Below are 20834 nucleotides of genomic sequence, written 5' to 3'. Positions count from 1 at the left end.
GGTTGAAACCAGTCCTTTTCTGTGTAAACACACAAGTTTGAATCGAGTGGTGGAAAACTTTTTAAGTGAATTTTCTCAGCCATGAATGCGCCTTTTGCTGCTGGACAAATGTTAGCATACCCAGAAAGAGGCACAAAATCAATTTCCACTGAACACAACTTGGAACTGTCCTCAGTGTCCCTTAAAATATATATGCACCAGTGATGACACGTGAAATGGCAAGAAAAAAAAGAGCCACATTGGGACATCAAGGGGCTTCACGTTTATTGGCTTGCTCAAAACAAGTACAAAAGAAACACCAAGGGCATTAATCTTCCCCTCGTGACTAGAGGTGCCTACACGAGAGCTCTCCCTACCTATACAGCTTTGAGGTTTTCTAAGTATGTATATATATTATATATACTGTGGTTGCCTGTTGTTGCGGCTGTCATATCTATACACACACCGCCAGCAAGGTCACACAACAACGCGGTAAACAATGCATATATGTACATTTTTCATATTATGCGGAGACTGTACAAACACACAAAATAAATTAGCATCACCTCTGGATGAAACTGGAATAAGGGCTGGAGGAGGACAAGAAAAAAAATTCGCATTGGATGCAGTGCACAGATGCTGGCATATGAAACATGGCTGAAATGGGAAAGACTTCATAACCGAGGAGCACGAGCGCAGATGGTGAAGCACATTCAAGGTAAAAAATAAAAACTGAAAGATCTTTGTTGCCTTCATGGTTTTCTTCCCAACTATGCAGGCTTGCACCTTTGTGTGCAAACACATGCATGAATTGGGCATCAGTGGAAACAGCACACAACGTAAAGGAGAGTGTGTGTGTGGTATGCATGCCACTGTCAAGAGGTATAAATTATAATACAATGCACAGCACAGGTTATTGGTGTACGTAACTGTCATTCACTGGCGTGTTCAAAACACAACGTTAGCATCGAAGGCATGTGTGACTGTGGAATTAAGGCCAGCATACTCTGCCCTGCTTGTTTACAGCACGGTATGTAATGTCGTGTGGTACGCAAGCCAGGAGCATTCATCATGACTGCCCTCGCGAACTCTAACCTTTTAAATGTACACTGGCATTACTGTAATGAAAAGTGCAAGGTTGTGTCCACAGGCATACGCAATAACTGCAGCCCTTCAAAGTGAAGAACAAACCTGTAAAGCTGCGCACACTGGACTACTGAGTCAAGCAACATGTTGCAACTTCTTCACTGCATCTGCAACAGATATGAACAGTCGAGGACACGCTTGACACAGACATGCTCAGGCGCCTCTTTGCTTCCCTTGCAGGCTAGGCTCTCTGGCAATGGTGCTGTGAGCTAGCTTGCTTTACCTTCTTCATGACAACGTTAATGGTTTCATTTTACTGCTCAAACTGGGTCTGTAAGGCAGACAGAAGTGCATATCGTATGTGGGGGTCAATGTACAGTCATGGACAACAGTTTGCGAGATGCAAAATAGCAGAAAAAAAAATTACTTCTGTGTGGTGAGGCAAAGTAGGTCAGTGAAAAGAAGAGATGCCATATGCTGGAACAAATACCAGCTGATTGACGAACGAGGCAACGCAAAAATAACTTTTTTTTTCTGCCAATCCGCATACCAGTAACTTTTGTCCATGACTGTACATTCCCTGAGGTTCTGCATCTTCCACAAATGAAAATTGTTTGTGCAAGCGTTATGAGCAAAGCACATAAACTGACAAAGCGTAAAAAAAACAACTGCCATGAAGGCACATCTAGTGAAATTTCACTCTTGTCTCACATATAAAATACAAAGTTGCAAGAAATAAGTGAATGCAGCGGTGCTGTCAGCATAGAGATCAAAATATCGCTTGAAATTATAAGCAAGAGATCTCGTTCTTATGAACACTTACACAGTAAAAACATGCACGATTAACAGCACTTCTTACCAACCGACAACAAGCAGTTAGGGAGCACGAATGAGTGATGCTCAATTTATTAATTGTTGAATGATGTAAGCTTTCTGATGTCCCACTAAAATAAAACCAATTTCAAACATTGCCCATAAGTATACTTGCTTCATCATGTGAATTATACTAAGCATTTGAGAAAAAGCCTTCTGCCTTCTAAGCTTTCATGGATGTGTGTCAGAGCAAACGATTATACATAATTTAAGCCCGGTGCAGCTGTTTCGACTAGATCACAAAGACGGCCTCTACGTGCTATGCATTCGCGTAGTGTATACAGCTCAAAACAAGATTCCACATAGTGTTCTTCCTTGCTCACAGAATGGAAAAAGCAGATACATACTAAGGGCATCATGCAGATGGCTGTGAAAACGTCAGTTTAAAACTATCAGCAGTGATATTCAATCTCATACTAAAAGCAGCATAAATAAATTATGCATGTAGAACTACATAAAACGAATTATGACTCGGAAATGGACAAATGTCAAGTGAGCACAAGAACAGCATAGGAACCAGACAGCAAAAATTAGGCAATCCTTTTCTCATAGCACTGTTGTTACCCATTCTGACTGGTCTGCAACAGCATACAGTAAGAAAAAAGAATTTTCTTTTTTTCTCCATAATTACAGTGACAATACACTCAATGCCCACACAGGCAAAGTTTCTTACTATTGTGCAGGCCATGGTGCTGAGCTATAGTGTTTGTACTTTGTCTCACAACATAACCCAGAAGGGTACGGTCCATTCTGACAGAACAAAAAAAGTTTGTTCCTTGCCAAGTATAAGCAGCATTTAGGTGCCTACACGCATGCCCAGCACTTCTGCAGAATAATTTTAGCCATTTCAAAGGACAATGAAGTTGCACGTACAATTTCAGCCTACTGCAACAGATTTAGTCCTTTAAAGCCTGTTTGCTTCTCACTGCTGAAACTTAATGTTCAAAAACAGAGCAATACTTTTTTCACACCCAACGCATCTCTTAAATCTTATTCCGTCTTCGAACCTTGCACTAATGAGCACTGTTAGCACATAACAATTGAGTGAAGCAATACAAAAGGCGTATGAGAATCAAAGCACTACGTCATGAGGTGCATTTGTTCTGTGGTATTGCACAATGCAACAATATGGCAGTATAATGCGATATACGGCCCTTGCCTGATGCTAGAGCAGAATCGCGCATATGAGAAAGAAAATAAGATCTGTAGAATCCAAGACTTAGCGTTGGATATCATGAACATTACTGGGCCAATGCTAAGCCTGATAATGCAACTTAAAATGGATCAGTGAGCCCAAGTACCTGTGTACATGGAATACAGCTGTACAATATGGAAAATTAAAAAGTATAAACCAAACTATTCGACAAAAGATTGCTTTGATATGAAGTGATGATGTAACATACCATAGACTGAGGCATTTATGACATTTATGCCACAAATATCGTTCATGAGAGATAAGCAAATACTACACCAGTTTAGCTGCTGCTAAGATCCATCTACCAAAATGCAAAAAATAAGAAGGAACACAATGAAAACGCTGCATTATTCATTAACTGCAGTGAAATATCAGTTTTTAGAAGTGCAATTTATGGATTCTTTGGCTACACAAAAGTAACTCTGGCAATCATCAACCGAGGTGAGCACGGTAAGATTGAGAATGTCAACCCAGTGCTTATGCACAGCTCGAGATGCTTCAGAACCAGTGATACATGTATTGCACAGTACATTCAGTCTCTTTTCAAATACAGAACATTTCCAAAGATATACACTTTACATAAATAAGCACTGTGTAGCTTGGAATTCTCGAAGTATAACCTTGGTCCAGAAGAAATCGTATGAAGGGTGGCAGCAGAGGGTACAGATGCATGTAGTACGCATAAAAAATGCCACTCAGTTAAGTGGGGCAGCTACTAGTGCCAAGTGCAAAGTATGCAATGTAAAAGTTGCTCCAATGCCCACATTGGTACACAAACCTATCTTAAGAATCCTGTGCATCAAAACAGCCGCAAGAACGCAGCTGCTCACTGTCAGACGCACAAATGATGCTTGACTGTCTTCAAAGAGTGCAGTGCACTTTTCACGAGCAGTACACACACGCCCCACACAGCAAGAGAAAATGCACACGTTTTCCTGAGATCTTTGGTGCTCTGGATGTAAATAAATGTGAGCTATTTAAATAATGCAAAGCAAATAGAAACACTGGTACACACACGAGATAAGTCAACATAAAATAGATATGGCACAAAATCTCAACTACAGTTGCATTTCAATAAATACAATGCCTTCAGGTTAAAAAGACACATGAAAACAAAACGAACAAACCAGATCCAAGCTGTCTCATCACAATGAAAACAAATGAAACAGGCACACCTAAAAATGCAGCAAGTTGTATGTGATTAGGAGACAGTGAAAATGAGCAGCAATGTGGCTCTGCATTCAAAATAGCAGGCTCTGAGCAAGGCTGTTCCTTGCGCGTCTGCAAGGGCCGACAACAGTGAGGAATACATTGCTCTGGTTCGATAATACATTTCTCATATTGAACCGAATGCTCCATCTCATTAGGTGCTGCTGACAGAGGGTGTGGTCACAATTAAGTGTCACAGAAGCCCAGCGAGCCTGATTTCCCAGCAGAAGCCACTTTTGAATGTTTTAACATGCATTCCCATTGGCATAAACACAATGCGTAACAGCAACAGAGATTACTGCACAACTCACCCCAGAAAGAGACCTGTCAGTATGGGAAAATACTGGCACAAAGCTCACCACGGTGCATAAATCACCAGCAAAACGTGCTGGACGAAGCGACTTACGAAGCAGCCACCACCATTGCCTGCAACAAGCATGATGGGCAAGACACAAGCCAACGTGACGAGGTGTGCGGGAAAGCAAACTATCTTACAGAACACAAGTGCGTGAAGGTATGACGGGTGTTGCAGGCTTCACTCACCCATTTCTGCGGCGACCGTGCTCGGAACTGGAAGCTGGCAACACCGTCACACAGCGACACACTTCCCCCTCCCCTCAGGCACAAGCGGGGCAGCTGCCACAAGAAGGTGCTCGCCAAACAAGTCCACAGAAAGGCCTGCAAACACTCTTTGCTTGTGAAAAACGAGCGGAGAGAGGCTGCATAAGAAGCACCGACAGCTTGCCAAAAAGGAGGCTTACAAGAGGCAAACAATAGTGCTGGTTGATGATTGTGACTCCCCGCAACAAGCTGGCAGCAGCATCGCAGAAAAAAAAAAAAAGAGAGACAGAACACTGACTCGACTTCACAGTTTGCCAGAGTTGTGGCTCTGAGTCAACGCTGGCACCCATGCCAAGGCCACCTCCACTGGCTTTCTGAGGTTGCACAAGGTGCAGTTGGTGGATGCCACACCTGCTGATGGTGACCTCTGCCTTTTATCCTCTAGGCGCTAGACTCCTTCAGCGAGTCAAAGTACTCAACCAGCTGGTCATAGTTCATGCCCTTGGTGACATCTTCCCATTCAAGGGTGCTGCCAGCTATGGCCTTTCCATTGGCCCTAGCTTTCACAACCTTGCAGATGGGGGGCAGAATACTCCTGGTGCTGGGAGACACAGACTTGGACTCCGGCGAAGTAGTCTTGGATCCTCCTGGTGAGGTGGTCTTTGTATCCGGCGATGTCCTTGACCCTGGAGAGGTTGACTTCGAGTCGGGAGAGTTTGTCTTCGAGCTGGGAGTAGTCGTTTTAGAGCCAGAAGAGGCCGTCTTGGATCCGGGTGACTGAATCCTCACGTGTGGGGACAGCGCCCTCTGGTGGTGGTGGTTGTTACCGTGGCCCAGCAGCGGAACATTCTGAAGCGAGTCGGTAGCGGGACTGGCGCGCGAGGTGGTCCGATGTGGGGGCACAGGTGGTGGCCGAGTGAAGGTGAGCATGGGGTTGGTGCGAATGCGGGGCTGGGGTCCGGACTTCTTGATGGCACCATCGTCGCCTGGCGGCACGCTGTCGGCAGCAGTAACTGTGCGGCTGGCGGGGTACGGCAGGGATGAGGGGGGGCTCTTGGAGTGGTCCTCGGGGGCCACCAGCGCTTGGGAGCAGCGCGTATTTACGGAGCTGCGTTCGAGCGTGGCCCGCCCCAGCCAGACCCAGTCGTGGGCACTTGACACTGGGCGGCGAGGATGCGTGGGAGGTGCCTCGGGTTGTACGGCAACGGTTGTGCTATTCACATCCTGTCAAGAGAGGCATCATATCAGTGTTAATCACAAGGTAACAGCGAATAAGATGTAATCACAAAAGAGAGAAACTGTTAAAAACGATACTAAAGGGCCGCCAGACCCCTTCTGGATTAAGAAGTTCATTACATGTGCCAGGAGTTCTCAGACATCATCTGAGCAGTGCACTCATGTTCAAAATTTCATTTGCAAAATTCAATAAAGGAAGGATTATCACAGCTGAACACCTTTACTACTCTCTTCAAAGCTCGACTCTGGTCTATGAAGTGGTTTCTGCAGCATGTCGCGCAGCTAGCCACCTCAAGTGACCTTCCTTGTTTTCCTCTTCTCCCCCAAATCACATTTCCGAAAAAAAAAAAAAAATTGCGAGGTTGTTTAAGCTTGACCTTGAATAGTTGAACGTGATTGCATTATCCAGCGGCCGCTGTTTATCGCCAGCCGCTATCAGTTGCCGCGCGCAGGCACATTCGAAAACAAAATGTATTAGTCACTGGACTACTCTTCTACACTTGCGCCATCGGCCGCCCTAGCGCTGCCGTCGTGATCGCTGCAGCGGTCCCATAGCACGTCGTGCTAACGTCGTTGTCCGGCAAAATCCCGCACTTCGCAAACAGCCACATCACTAAATTGCGTGGAACAAATGAAAATTTTCCTCGCTGCAGCTGCCACACCTGTATCACCCGTTGCGAATGTCGAACTTGTGGCCTGGCGCGTGGCTGCTCTTTTCTTCGGCATAAAAAATGGCAGCCACCTTGAATGTAGCCGTTGTTACGTTTCGCCTTCGACGCGCGGTATAGCCGGCGCGGATGCAACGGACGCCGGGGCTTCGTTCAAAGTGGCGGTCATTTTGACCCGTTCATCGCTGCCGCAACGCCTCCCGCCAAGCGCGTCCTGGCAGGTTTCAATGCCACGTGTCGTCGTGTGTGCGTGTGTGTGTGTGTGCATGTTGGTGCCCACGCTTGTCAAAGCGCGGCAGCCGGGGAGAGGAGCTCCCCAACTGGGAGGCGAGGAGGTCTGACCGGTGCCGGCCTGGCGGACGCGTCACTTCACGTCTCAAAATGTCCGTGCGTCGCCGTCTCGTGCGACTCATCCCGAGCCGTTCCTTCTTGCCCTCGACTCCGAGGGTATAAAAGCAGCTGCCCCGGACGCCAAAGAGAGACTTCGATTTCTTCCTTCGAGTAACGTGGTCGTCCTGACCAGCTGCTCTTTTGCGATGCCAGAATAAACAAGTTGTTCTGTTGGCAGTCGACTCATCCTTTGCCGGGACCTTCGGATGTTTCCAGCTGTGCCCCAGGCCGCCAGGCCAACGCTACCCTTGGGGCTTGCAACCCATTTGCAACAACTGGTTGCCAGCGGTGAGATCGCGACAACGGAGGCCAGCAGCGAAGAAGGTCAACTGTATGCTGAGCAGCACAACGACCATCCGGGAGCAGTGCAACGAGCCCTGTGGGATGACTGGTTGCCTGCAGCGGAACGACTGCGTTGAATTCTTGGCTGCGAGGTTTGGTGAGTGCGGGACTTTCTTCTTCTGAGTTTTGCCAGGCTTTTGTTAGTGTCAGAAACAGAGCTGGTAATTGTGTTGTCATTGCTGCCGGGTTAGTTTGCGGCAAGACAATAGTAGGCAGTAGAGAAAGCAGCATTCGGAGCAGCCATGGATTTGAAGTCGTTGCGCAAACCGAAATTGCTGGAGCTTGCAAGAGAGTTGGGTATGGATGTCTCAGACAAACTCAGAAAACCAGAACTGCTAAGGGCTATTCTTGAGTTGGAGGCTGAGGATGACGAGCTGTCGGAATGCCTTGAGACCATTGAGGAGAAAGAGCAAAAAGAGGAGCGCGAACGTAAAGAGCAAAAAGAGAAAGACGAGCGCGAACGTAAAGAGCAAAAAGAGAAAGACGAGCGCGAACGCAAAGAACAAAAAGATAAAGAGAAAGAAGAGCGCGACCGTCAACACGCTTTGGAAATGAAGCGTCTCGAGGTAGAGATGGAACAAGCTCATAATGGAAGTCAGGCACACGGTGCAGGAGAACGAGTATCGTTCAAAATGACTGACCTGATGCGGCCGTTTAAGCTTGGAGAGGACATTGGTTTGTTCCTGGTTAACTTTGAGCGAACGTGCGAGAAGCAGGGGTTCTCTTGGGAAACGTGGCCACAGCGCTTGCTCACTTTGTTACCCGGCGAGGCGGCCGACGTAGTCGCTCGCTTGAAGAGAGAGGAGGCAGAGGATTTCGACCAAATGAAATCGAGTCTGCTAAAAAAGTACAGGCTGTCAGCGGAGGCGTTCCGTCGGAAGTTTCGGGAAAATGAAAAAGGCAGAAGTGAGTCATATACAGAGTTTGCCTACAGGCTTATGTCAAACATGCAGGAGTGGCTCAAAGAAGAGAAAGCGTTTGGTGACCACGAGAAAATTCTGCAGTGTTTCGGGCTGGAACAGTTTTATAGTCGGTTACCTGAGAACGTGCGGTACTGGGTCTTGGATAGGCCAGACGTTAGTACAGTGGCTAAAGCCACCGAGCTAGCCGAGGAGTTTGTGACGCATCGGGCTCGCGGAGCTAAGGACGGTCAAAAGGGTGAATTTAGCTCCAAGTCTGAGAGGCCGAAGTTCACACCCATGAGAGCAAGGGGGGACACACGTAGTGCGGATGCGAGTGAAAGCAGTCCGACCGAACGTAAGGAGACGGCGGCAGCCGAAGCCGAACGCAGAAAGCGGTTCGAGAGGAGGCAAGCGCGCGTGTGTTATACGTGCCAGAAGCCGGGTCACTTTTCGGCGCAGTGTCCAGAAACAAAAAGAGAAGTCGTGTGTTTGTCATTATGTAGCACTGACGAGAACATGAAGCTTCTCGAGCCTTACATGCGAGACTTCCTCGTGAACGGGAAAGAGTGCCGAGCGCTTCGTGATTCCGCAGCTACAATGGATGTAGTTCACCCCTCTTACGTAGAACCCGATATGTTCACGGGCGAGTGCGCATGGATCAAGCAAGCCGTGGAAGCTCATAGCGTGTGTCTGCCCGTAGCAAAAGTGCTTATTGAAGGACCTTTTGGAGCACTTGAGACGGAGGCCGCGGTGTCATCTATGCTGCCCCCCCAGTACCCGTACCTATTTTCGAACAGGTCCGATCACTTCCTGTGCGAGAAGGGGCTTTTGTTTGGTGAGGCTAGCGTTCAGACCTTAACCAGATCGAGAGTTCGGGAGCTCGCTGCAAAGGCGGTAGTTGCGGGGCCGACGTTGTCGAACAATGAAAAAGGGTCGGAGGCGCAGCAAGCTGATATTCAGAGCACGTCCGAACTGAATAAAATTGAGCCTGTAGCATTGAAGGCACCAGGTACTGGAGAGGAAATGCCCGACAAGGGAAAGTTAGAAGAGCTTCCGGTCGAGATTCCGGGACTAGGCTCAGTGATGAACAGGGAAGACACCGATCAGGTCATTAGTGACTTACTCAGTAAAGCACCGCTGTCGCCTGAGCAGAAAACCGAACTACACCAACTCTTACAAGAATTTCAAGGTCAGTTCTCTGAGAGGCCTGGTAGGACTTCTGTCCTTACTCATGAAATAGAACTTACCTCCCCAGAGCCAGTACGATCCAAGGCGTACCGGGTGTCACCCCGCCAGCGCGATATTATGGAGGCTGAGGTAAAGAAAATGCTACAGCTCGGTGTTATTGAGGCGGGTGAGAGTGATTATACCTCCCCTTTGATTTTAGTTGAGGTACCGGGCAAGGAACCTCGTCCTTGCGTCGACTACCGCAGGCTTAATTCCATCACTAAGGATCAAATTTATCCGATCCCTAACATCGAGGAGCGCCTTGAGAAAGTTAGTAGCGCTCAGTTTATTTCCACCCTAGATCTTGTCAGGGGTTATTGGCAGGTTCCACTTACAGAAGAGGCTAGTAGGTATGCGGCGTTCATTTCACCAATGGGAACATTCCGTCCTAAAGTTTTGAGTTTTGGTTTGAAGAACACGCCATACTGCTTTTCAAGCCTCATGGACAAAGTGTTGCGGGGACAGGAAGAATTCGCTTTACCGTATTTAGACGACGTAGCGATATTCTCCGCATCCTGGTCTGAGCATATGGCACACTTGCGGGCAGTGCTAACCCGCCTGCGCGAAGCGGGCTTGACAGTCAAGGCTCCCAAGTGCCAATTAGCACAGGCCGAGGTTGTCTACCTCGGTCACGTGATTGGACAGGGTCGTCGCCGCCCCTCTGAAATAAAGGTGGCCGCTGTGCGAGACTTCCCGCAACCGCGCACGAAGACCGATATTCGGTCGTTCTTAGGTGTCGCCGGCTACTATCAGAGGTACATCCCCAGGTACTCCGATATCGCGGCTCCCCTGACGGATGCTCTAAGAAAAACAGAGCCCCAAACAGTCGTCTGGAGCGAGACAAAGGAAAGAGCTTTTAGCGCCCTAAAGAGCGCCCTAAAGAGCGCCCTAACAAGCCAGCCTGTGCTACGATCGCCAGACTACACAAAAGGGTTCGTTGTTCAGTGCGATGCTAGTGAGCGAGGCATGGGCGTTGTACTGTGCCAACGGGAAAATGGAGAAGTGGAACACCCCGTCCTGTATGCTAGTCGTAAGCTGACCTGTCGTGAGCAGGCGTACAGCGCCACCGAGAAAGAGTGTGCGTGACTCGTGTGGGCCGTTCAGAAATTGTCATGCTACCTAGCCGGCTCGAGGCTTATCATTGAGACGGATCACTGCCCTCTCCAATGGCTGCAGACCATCTCTCCCAAAAATGGCTGCCTCCTGCGCTGGAGCCTCGCTTTGCAACAATATTCCTTTGAGGTGCGTTACAAAAAGGGGAGTCTCAACGGTAACGCCGATGGCTTAAGTCGAGGCCCCTAACGTAGGAATCCGCCTCAAAGTTGTTTGTTACTGATGTTTTCTTCCTGAGGCAGGATTTTTAACATATTGCTTTTGTTAGTGTTTCAAAGTGATGATGTGCTTTCTAGTGCAATTTTCCAATTTGTAGACACATTCTGAGTGCTGCTTGACTACTGTAAGGAACTAGGCAGTAGTATAAAAGGGGAAAGAGCCTGGCAGAGCTTAGTGAGGGTTGTCTCGTGCTTGCTGACTGAGCGGTTGCGTTTCGGCGTAGTTCTAACGCTTGCTGGGAACGAGAACAAAAGTGGAAACTCTCCCGAAGTCACTTTGCAGTGTCCTGTGTGAACCTGAACCTGAGAACGAGGCCTTCTCTGTGTGCTGCGCTCAAGCAACGCCGGGGGACGACCGATTTCGATTACGAGCATCATCGAGCGACATCCCTCCGGACAGCGGATGCAGTCCCCTGACCATCGGGATCTCCTCCTCCCGGCGGGGCGGTCTGTTACGTTTCGCCTACGACGCGCGGTATAGCCAGCGCGGATGCAACGGACGCTGGGGCTTCGTTCAAAGTGGCGGTCATTTTGACCCGTTCATCGCTGCCACAACGCCTCCTGCCAAGCGCGTCCTGGCAGGTTTCAATGCCACGTGTCGTCGTGTGTGCGTGTGTGTGCATGTTGGTGCCCACGCTTGTCAAAGCGCGGCAGCCGGGGAAAGGAGCTCCCCAACTGGGAGGCGAGGAGGTCTGACCGGTGCCGGCCCGGCGGACGCGTCACTTCACGTCTCAACATGTCCGTGCGTCGCCGCCTCGTGCGACTTATCCCGAGCCGTTCCTTCTTGCCCTCGACTCCGAGGGCATAAAAGCAGCTGCCCCGGACGCCAAAGAGAGACTTCGATTTCTTCCTTCGAGTAACGTGGTCGCCCTGACCGGCTACTCTTTTGCGATGCCAGAATAAACAAGTTGTTCTGTTGGCCGTCGACTCATCCTTTGCCAGGACCTTCGGATGTTTCCAGCTGTGCCCCAGGCCGCCAGGCCAACGCTACCCTTGGGGCTTGCAACCCATTTGCAACACCGTGAACGAACGCTGGTCACTTGCCGGACCTGGAGCACAAATGATTACTGACGAAGCACTACATTAAAACTTGTGAAACGCGGCCGGCAGTAGTCAAATGCGTCAGAGCCAAAGAGAACCTACGTGTGAATGGCATCGGCTCTTTCGTCGGTTACCAACACTCCCCGGCACTGCTGCCGTTCCGAGTGGGGGTGCCGCCTCGATTGGAACAGTGGCCCTTCCATCAACTATCAACGCTCCCTTGAGCGCCAAGTGCGCATTTGAAAGTAAAAATAAAACTTGTTGGACACTTGAGCTTCCCGTAGAACGCGACTGCGTTATCGGGCCGCCGCCGCTTATCGGCAACTGCAGTCAGCAGCCACGTGTGGGGAGTGTGGAGTGCCAGTTTGTTAATTATCGATAGCCGCCATCGGCCCCCACCCGTGCGCGTGGGGAGGGGATGCCAGTTCTGCGCATTGACATAGCAGCTGCTCAAGGCCAGGACCAAGAGCGATGCGACGGAGCCATGCAGCGAAAATGCAACCATGCTGTAGCATGCCTGATATCTCGTTTGAATTGCCATTTTGATTGTAAGTCAACCCCCGCACTTCAGATTTTCAAATTTAAAAAAATAGGTCGACTTACAATCATGTAAATACCATATTTACTCGCGTAATCCTCGCACTTTTTTCCCCTGAAAATCAACGCGAAGTTTGGGGGTACGATAATTGTGCGGGGAAAATTTTCAAGCAAATGTTTCGGACTGTTAAATGCAAAGTTGATTGGGTGTGAGATCGGGATTGTCAGGTCCGCACGCAACCTCCCCGTCACTACTCGTGTTGCGTAGTATAACGTCCTGCAGGCAATTCTACTCTTGATCAGAGTCGCGATCAGAGTCTGTGTTGACACTGGAATTGGTGGTCACTGCGGCATCGGTTTCTTCAGCTTCAGATGCTTCGTCATCGTCCCACACCAGGTGGTCCTCAGTCGCATCCAGGGCGTTCAAAATTCCAGTTTTTTTTAAGCTTCTGACCCCCATGTCTGTATTAATCATCCTTCATGCCTCCGATACCCAGCTGCACAACAGCTCTATGGACGGTTTTCTAATCTTGCTGCCTGGCGTCAGAGCGTGTTGACCTTTGGCCATCCATTCTGCGTACAGACTCCAGACGTTATTTTTAAATGGCTTGTTAAAGATACGTCAAGAGGCTGTAGCATTGATGTGAGGCCGCCGGGTATAACAGCCAGGTCCGTGCGCAGTTCCCTCAACTTCGCCCGAACCAACTCTTGAAGACGGCCCCGAAAGCTGTCAACCACGAGGAGCGATGGAAAAAGAAGCACTTACGATCGCCGCACCCACACAGTCGTAATCCAGTCTATCATAAGGTCATCCACCCCTTTTCTTGGACGCACAGGGGGGAGCTTTCCTTTCGGGAGGGTCTTCCGCTTGAAAATGACGTACGGTGGGAGCTTCCGCCTGTCCGTCGTCATGCCTAGCATGACCGTGCACCTCTGTTTTTTGGCACCTGTAGTCCTGATGTGCACAGTCCGAGCACCTGTCTGTTCTACTGTCCTGCTGCTGGGCATGTCGAAATTCAGCGGAGTTTGTCCACGTTCCCTATCTGGGAGAACAAGAAGTTTTTCTCATGCCGGATTCTGGCGATGAATCGATGGAAGTACACGATTCTTTTCTTCATAGGCTGCAGGCAGGTGCTGGCAAAGCGTTGTTCACCTCCTGAGTGAGAGGCCATTGCGCCGCATAAATCGTGTGGCCCACCCGTTACTAGCGCGGAAGTCTTGAACCGGGATGCCTCCTTTCTTGCGATTACGAGCACCTGCTTCCATATCAATTCAATCGACACGGCACACCGATCCGCTCGTCGAGCCTTGATATAACCCAACAAAGATGTTTCGACGGCAGGAAATTTCCCACTCTTCGGTCCACGTAAGGCCCAGCGCATCTTACCGGTCGTCTTGAGTTGGTCGTGCTGCCGTCTCCAATACTGGATGCAAAACTCGTTGATGCCGAAGTGTATGCTGGCAGCGCGGTTGCCATGTTCTAAAGCGTACTCAATGGCTTTTAGCTTAAAAGCAGCTGTGTAGCTTGCGTAGTGCCCCATGGCAAACTGGCACAAAGAGCACGGTTGGCACGGTGCCACACGCAAACAAGGCCTACGAGACACCTTAGCAAAATGGCGTAGCGGTGGTGCGCGGTGGTGGCGGTGGTGTCACTTTCCCCCTCCGCAGTACGAGGATGATAGCACAGTAACGCTGCCTAGTAGCGTGCGCGCCCAACCATGGAAATTACTTGTGGCCGCGGTCAATAGATGGCGCTCGCCGTGACAAGCAGTCGCTCGTGACACCGTCGGAGGCGGACGCTTTTTTTCGGAGCTCCAGCGACTACGTCTGAAGCTAAGTGCCTTTTGGTGTTTGCGCTTGTACATGCTTTCGGGCAGTAGTTTTAAACCGAGTTAAGGGTAGAAAGGCTAGCGGAAGTGTGTGTGCCGAAGGTTTTTGCGTAGAAATTTTGGAAGGCTTTTACCTTGCGTATTGCTGAAAGTTTTTGGTGTAGGATTTTTGGCGGGCGTTTACGTTGCGTAGTGCCGAAGGTTTTTGTGTAGGAATTTTGGTGGGCTTTTACGTTGTGTAGTGCCGAAGGTTTTGTGTGTAGGAATTTTGGCGGGCTTTTACGTTGCGCAGTGCCGAAGGTTTTTGTGCAGGAGTTTTAGCGGGCTCTTACGTTGACTAGTGCCGAAGGTTTCTTCTCTAGGAATTTTGGCGGGCTTTTACGTTGCGTATTGCCGAAGTTTTGTGTAATATTCTTGGCGGGTTTTTACGCATAGGAATTTTGGCGGGCTTTCACAAGGCGTAGTCGGCCGGACGATGGGTCGGCAAGCTAGGAAAGTTAAGGAGGACAAGGACGGGGAGTTAGTACAGTGCCAGGAGTGCGACCGTTGGTGTTACTTAGATGAGACAGGGTTCGGGAGCTTAGCCGAGGCGGATGAGGCTAGCTTCGTGTGTAAGATGTGCAAGCGGTTTGGGGACGCCGTTCATGTGTTAAAAGGGGAATGGGAAGCTGGGTTTAATGCACTTCATGCGGACCAGCAGGTCGAACGAGAGGCACGGATTAAGCTGGAAGCTCAGGTCGCCGATTTGATTAAAAAGGAGGAGAATAATGCCGCCCTGTTGAAGCGAATGGTGGGCGAGATTAAAGAAGAGCGGGAAAAGCGGACCCAGCTAGAAAAACAGGTTGAAGCGCTCAGGTCGCGGCCGGCTGGGCACCCCAGTTCGGAGAAGTGTCAGGTGGGGGACGAGGCTCGTCGATCGTACAGTGCTGTAGTGCAGCGAGCATTGAGTGAGAAAAATGAGAACGAAATGAAAAAGGTTAAAGCGGGCATGGAAACTCGCGACAATAGCTTACAGCGGCAGGAGAGTCAGCTAGAGCGATCCGGAGGCCAACAGATGGAATTAGGAAGCGAACGTTTGGGGCGCAGGAGAGTTCTGGTGGTCGAGGACTCGAATGTAGCGAGGGTTGAGGGAGGCGTTCTGACGGCAGTGAAGGCAGACAGGCGGGTGCAGGTGGAGGCTCAGTCGGGAAAGTGCATGGTGGATGCAATGGCCAGAGCCCGGGAGGTGGTGGTGGGCAGCATGGATGGCGAACACCTTGTGGTCATCCATGCTGGTCTCAATGATGTACTGCAGGGGAGGAGCCAGAATCTTGAGACGCAGTTGGAGGTGGGGATGCGTAGGCTTAGATAGGCCTCTGAGAGTGTGCATGTGACCATATGCACAATCCCAGAGGTCCAGAGGCAGGCTCGCGAAACGGAAAGGAGGGTCGTGGAGACTAATCGGGTAATTAGGCTATTGAGTCGACGACTAAGATACGAGGTGATGGAGGTCAACAGGGAAGTGTACGAGGTTAGGCCCCACCCTTTTGCACAGGATGGCATCCACTACGGTGGTGCCACTGGCAAGAAGGTGGGTAGTAGGATAGGTCGCCAGGCAACAGCTTTTTTGGGGGGACCCAGAGCTCTGAAGGAACCAGTGTAGAGAAGGAAGAATTAAGATCAAACGGACAATGGAACCATAGGGGAAGAAAGAGACGCAAGCGCCAGGGCCAAGTTAATTCAGATATAGGTTTCATTAACATGCAAGGTGGAAGGAATAGACTGAAATGGGAGGAAATAGAAGAACAGTTAAGACAGGAGGAATTAATGGTATATGGTTTAGCGGAAACACATCTTAGAGACATGGAGCAACCACCCTGTAACCCAGACTATGCATGGGAATATTACAATAGAACAGAGGGCAGCAGAAAGGGAGGTGGAATTGGGGCATTCATTCATAAAAGTATGAATTTTCAAAGGGTTAGACTGGGATGCAGGGAACATTTATGGCTAAAAGGAACAGTGGCAGGCAAGCAAACACTCCTTGGCTTTGTATACCTGTGGACAGGGGTTAATGCCAAAGAGGAAAACAGGAAAATGTTAGAATGTATTGCAAGCGACATTGATGAGCTAGGAGGACAGGGCGAGATAATTATATTAGGCGACATGAATGCACACATAGGAGACCTGGATGGGTACATGGATTCGACAGGAAGCATGCTGCAGGACATGAGTGACAGGCATGATTTAGTTGTATGCAACAGCACCGAGAAGTGTGAAGGGCTCATAACATGGGAGGCGGGGAGTCTGCACTCGACGATGGATTATGCACTAATGTCACTGAGGATGTATAACAGATTAGGGGTAATGAGCATAGATGAAGATGGTTCCAGAAGTCTAGGTAGTGACCACAAGCGTATTAAGTTGAGCTTCAGAAGAAAAAGCAATGTAGGACTGAATCAAGATAAACAATCAGGGGAAAATTTTTACTCAGAAAAGCAATTGGAAGTAGCAGCCAAACAAATCGAGAAAGTGATTTTTGAGGATAGTGAAACAGAATGGACTTATACCAAATTAACTCGATTACTGGAGCTAGAGCTAGCTAAGGTGCGAGTAAAGCTAAAAGGGAAAAGATACAAACCCAAGAGTTGGTGGGATGAGGAGGTCAAGAGGGCAATAGAAAAGCACAAGGAAGCGTCCAGGGAACACAGATATTCCAAGAAGAGGGGGGAACCAAAACCCGAAGTAGACAGAAAATGGGATACCTTCATAAAGTGTAGAAGGGACGCATCCTATTTGATTAATGAGAAAATTAGAAGAAAGGGTGCCCAATGGATGTCAAAAGTAAATAAAAAGGATAGAAAAGCAGCCCAAAAATTCTGGAAACATCTAAATGCAATGAGTAATAAAACTAGGCTAGAACAAAGGTTTATTGTTACAGATGAGGGTATTCGACTAGAAGGGGATGAAGCAATAAAACACATAGGAACAAGGATGACGGAAAAATTTTCAGCAAAGCACGTGGTACATAATTTATCGAAGGAGGATAGACCGGTTACAGCAATAGCTTCACTTGAGCAAGGAGAGTGGGAAAGGGCAGAGAAGAAGGTTCCTAGTGGCACATCAACAGGACCAGATGGTATCCCGATTATGTTGATAAAGAAGTTAGGACCAAAATCAAAGCAAACATTAATACAGGTAGTGAACAAAATGACAGTGGATGAGAAAGTCCCCGATGAATGGCGATTAAGTAGAATGAACATGATATATAACGGAAAGGGGGACAAAGCAGACGTAAGTAACTATCGCCCCATAACCGTGACATCTGTGGTTTACAGGGTGGTGATGCAAATTATAAAGGATAGACTGCAGGCTTGGGTGGAGAACGAGGGGGTGTTAGGGGAACTACAGAATGGGTTCCGGAAACAAAGGAGGTTGGAGGACAATCTATTTTCATTGACACAGTGTATAGAAATTGCGGAAAAGGAACATAGGCCCTTATTGCTAGCATTTCTGGATATTAGGGGAGCCTATGACAACGTTACTCAGGAGCATTTGTGGGACATATTGGGCACATTGGATGTGGAAAATGGAGTAATTAATCTTTTAAAAGATATAGAGGTAACAGAGTGCTCATAAAATGGGAAAAAAATGTATCAGGGCCTGTAGAGATACAGCGGGGGCTTAGACAAGGATGTCCTCTGTCCCCTTTGTTGTTCATGTTGTACCTGCAAGGTTTGGAGGCCAAGCTAGAGGGGAGCGGACTAGGCTTCAACCTATCTTTTTTCAAGCAAGGGGAATTGATTAAACAAACATTACCGGGACTAATATATGCGGACGATATAGTAATAATGGCTGACAACAAGGAAGACCTGCAGAAGTTGTTAGACATATGCAGTACAGAGGGAGATAGATTAGGCTTCAAGTATAGTAAGGAAAAATCTGCAGTCATGACATTTAATGAAGAGGGCGGCAAGCATAGAATACAGGAGTTCGTGCTAAAAGTAGTGAATGAGTACAAGTATCTTGGGGTGCGGATAAATAACAGTGTTGAGTATCTGACAGAGCATGAAAAATATGTAATGAATAAAGCTAGTAGGAATGCAGCTGTCATGAAAAATAGGGCACTGTGGAATTACAATAGGTATGAGGTGGTAAGAGGGACCTGGAAAGGGGTGATGGTCCCTAGCCTGACCTTCGGGAATGCGGTCCTGTGTATGAGGCCAGATGTTCAAGCAAGGCTGGAAATTAGGCAACGGGGAGTAGGGAGGTTAGCTTTGGGAGCACATGGCAATACACCAAATCAGGGGGTACAGGGTGATATGGGATGGGCGTCTTTCGAGAGCAGAGAGGCTAGCAGTAAGATAGCATTTGAGGAACGATTGAGAAGGATGGAGGAAAAGCGGTGGGCTAGGAAAGTTTTCAGATACCTGTATATAAAGAATGTTGACACGAAATGGAGAAAGCGAACTAGAAAATTGACAAGCAAATATCTGGACAGCAGTAAGGGGGCAAATCAGCAATTATCGGTTAAGAAAAAGGTTAAAGGAACAGAGAGAGCTTTGTGGAAAACAGGGATGCTGACGAAATCGGCACTAGAAACATACCGGACCTTTAGACAGGAAATTGTCAAAGAAAATATCTATGATAATTGTAGGGGAAGTTCTTTGTTGTTTGAGGCCAGGACTGGAGTTTTGCGGACTAAGACGTATAGAGTCAGGTACCAGGAGATAGACACTTTGTGCATTGCGTGCGGAGAGGAGGAGGAAACAGCTGAACACTTGATACTTTTCTGTAAAGGGCTTCACCCTACAGTGGAAGGCAGCGGGGCTGACTTACCCAAGGCATTGGGGTTTAGGGATAGTGAAGGGAAAGTGGATTTTAAGAGGTTAGAAGTAACCAAGCGAAGGTTATCTGATTGGTGGCTAAAAGCAAGACAGGAGTAAAATTTCACAAGACATGGCTAGGTGGCTTGAGCCACCGCCCGATGTAAAGGGTTCAGCCGTATCCATCCATCCATCCATCCAGACTAAGTGTGAGGGACAAATCATGTGGGAATCCCGTAACAAGCAAACGACCATTGACTACTGCTTAATCTTGCAGGGGATGTATAGCAAGCTCGCAATGATGGAAATAGACGAAGAGGGGAAGTACAGCCTCGGTAGTGATCATAAGCGTATTAGTCTCCAGTTTGGAGCCCTGCTCAAAAGAGAAATGAAGGGGAGTCAAAAAGAGTGCGGAAAATTAAATGACGAACAAATAACACAAATAGCGGCGTGCATAGAGGAAGCAATAGAGACACATCCCATGGAAAAGTGGGATTATAATAAGTTAGAACTCCTCATTAGTACAAAAATAAAACAAGTAAAGGGAGTAAACCGCTGGAGAGGAAAAAGGAAGCCACGAAGTTGGTGGAATAAGGAAATTAGGGAGGCCATCGAACAACGACGGTTGGCATCACGGGAACACAGAGAAGCAAAGAGGGCGCAGTTATCTGAAGAGGAAATAGGCCGAAAATGGGAATCTTATCGACAAAAGAAATAGCAAGTGCAGGTCCTTATCCAGGCTAAAATAAAGCAGTCCTCTGATCGCTGGCTGGCTGAAGTTCGCGATGCAACTAAAGGGGAGCCAAGAAAATTCTGGAACCATATAAGCTGGCTGGGCAAAGCGAATCACAGAAAGCAGGAACAGATTCACGATGCCGAAGGAAAATGTTTAGAGGGAGATGACGCTGTGAACTACATTTCATCAGTTATAGCTGAGTCATTTAAGAAATACGATAGAGTAATCACCCCAAATGAGGGAGCGACACAGGAATGCACAATAGAAAACAGCGTGGAACTGACGAATCTTAACTGGAAAAAGGAGGAAGCAAATATTCCAAGATGTACGTCAGCAGGGATCGACGAAATTCCAATCAAGCTAATTAATGAACTTGGCCCCAAGAGGCAAGGAAACGCTGATAAAAGTATTGGAGGCAGTCATAACGAATCAGCAAATTCCGTACTGCTGGAAACGGAGTAAAATGAATTCGATTTATAAAGGAAAAGGCAATAAGACGAACATAAAATCCTTCCGACCGATTACGATAACATCAGTTACATACAGGCTGGCGATGCAGGCGATGAAAATAAAAATGCAGTCATGGGTAGAAAGAATACTTGGAGAACTTCAGTACGAGTTCAGAAGTGGTAGGCGCTTAGATGATTGCCTGTTCGTGCTTACCCAGTGCACAGAAATAGCTAAGGCGGAAAACAGACCTCTGTATTTAGCCTTCTTGGACATAAGCGGTGCATACGACAACGTGAACAGGGAACTCCTGTGGAACATATTAAAAGGTGAAAGTATCGGTCATGTGGTAACTGATTTTCTACAGGAAATATATCGAGAAAATGAAGTTGAAATAACATGGGAAGGAATTAAGAGTACAACAACTGTCCAGATACGCA

General features: G+C 48.2%; 1 protein-coding gene across 2 annotated transcripts in view; it reads right to left on the bottom strand.

Moving 5' to 3' along the window:
* Positions 1-239: 239 nt before the first annotated feature.
* Positions 240-20834, bottom strand: part of dtn (transmembrane protein 132C dtn) — an 87410-nt gene continuing 66815 nt past the window's right edge. For both annotated transcript variants that reach the window (XM_077655549.1, XM_077655550.1), the window contains exon 14: positions 240-6127. In XM_077655549.1, coding sequence (XP_077511675.1) covers positions 5345-6127 — 783 coding nt within the window. In that variant the 3' untranslated portion in view covers positions 240-5344. The remainder of the gene's footprint in view (positions 6128-20834) is intronic.

The sequence above is a fragment of the Amblyomma americanum genome, chromosome 2, assembly GCF_052857255.1.
Source record: "Amblyomma americanum isolate KBUSLIRL-KWMA chromosome 2, ASM5285725v1, whole genome shotgun sequence".
NCBI classification, from domain to species: Eukaryota; Metazoa; Arthropoda; class Arachnida; order Ixodida; family Ixodidae; genus Amblyomma; species Amblyomma americanum.
This window is presented reverse-complemented; position numbering and strand designations above follow the sequence as displayed.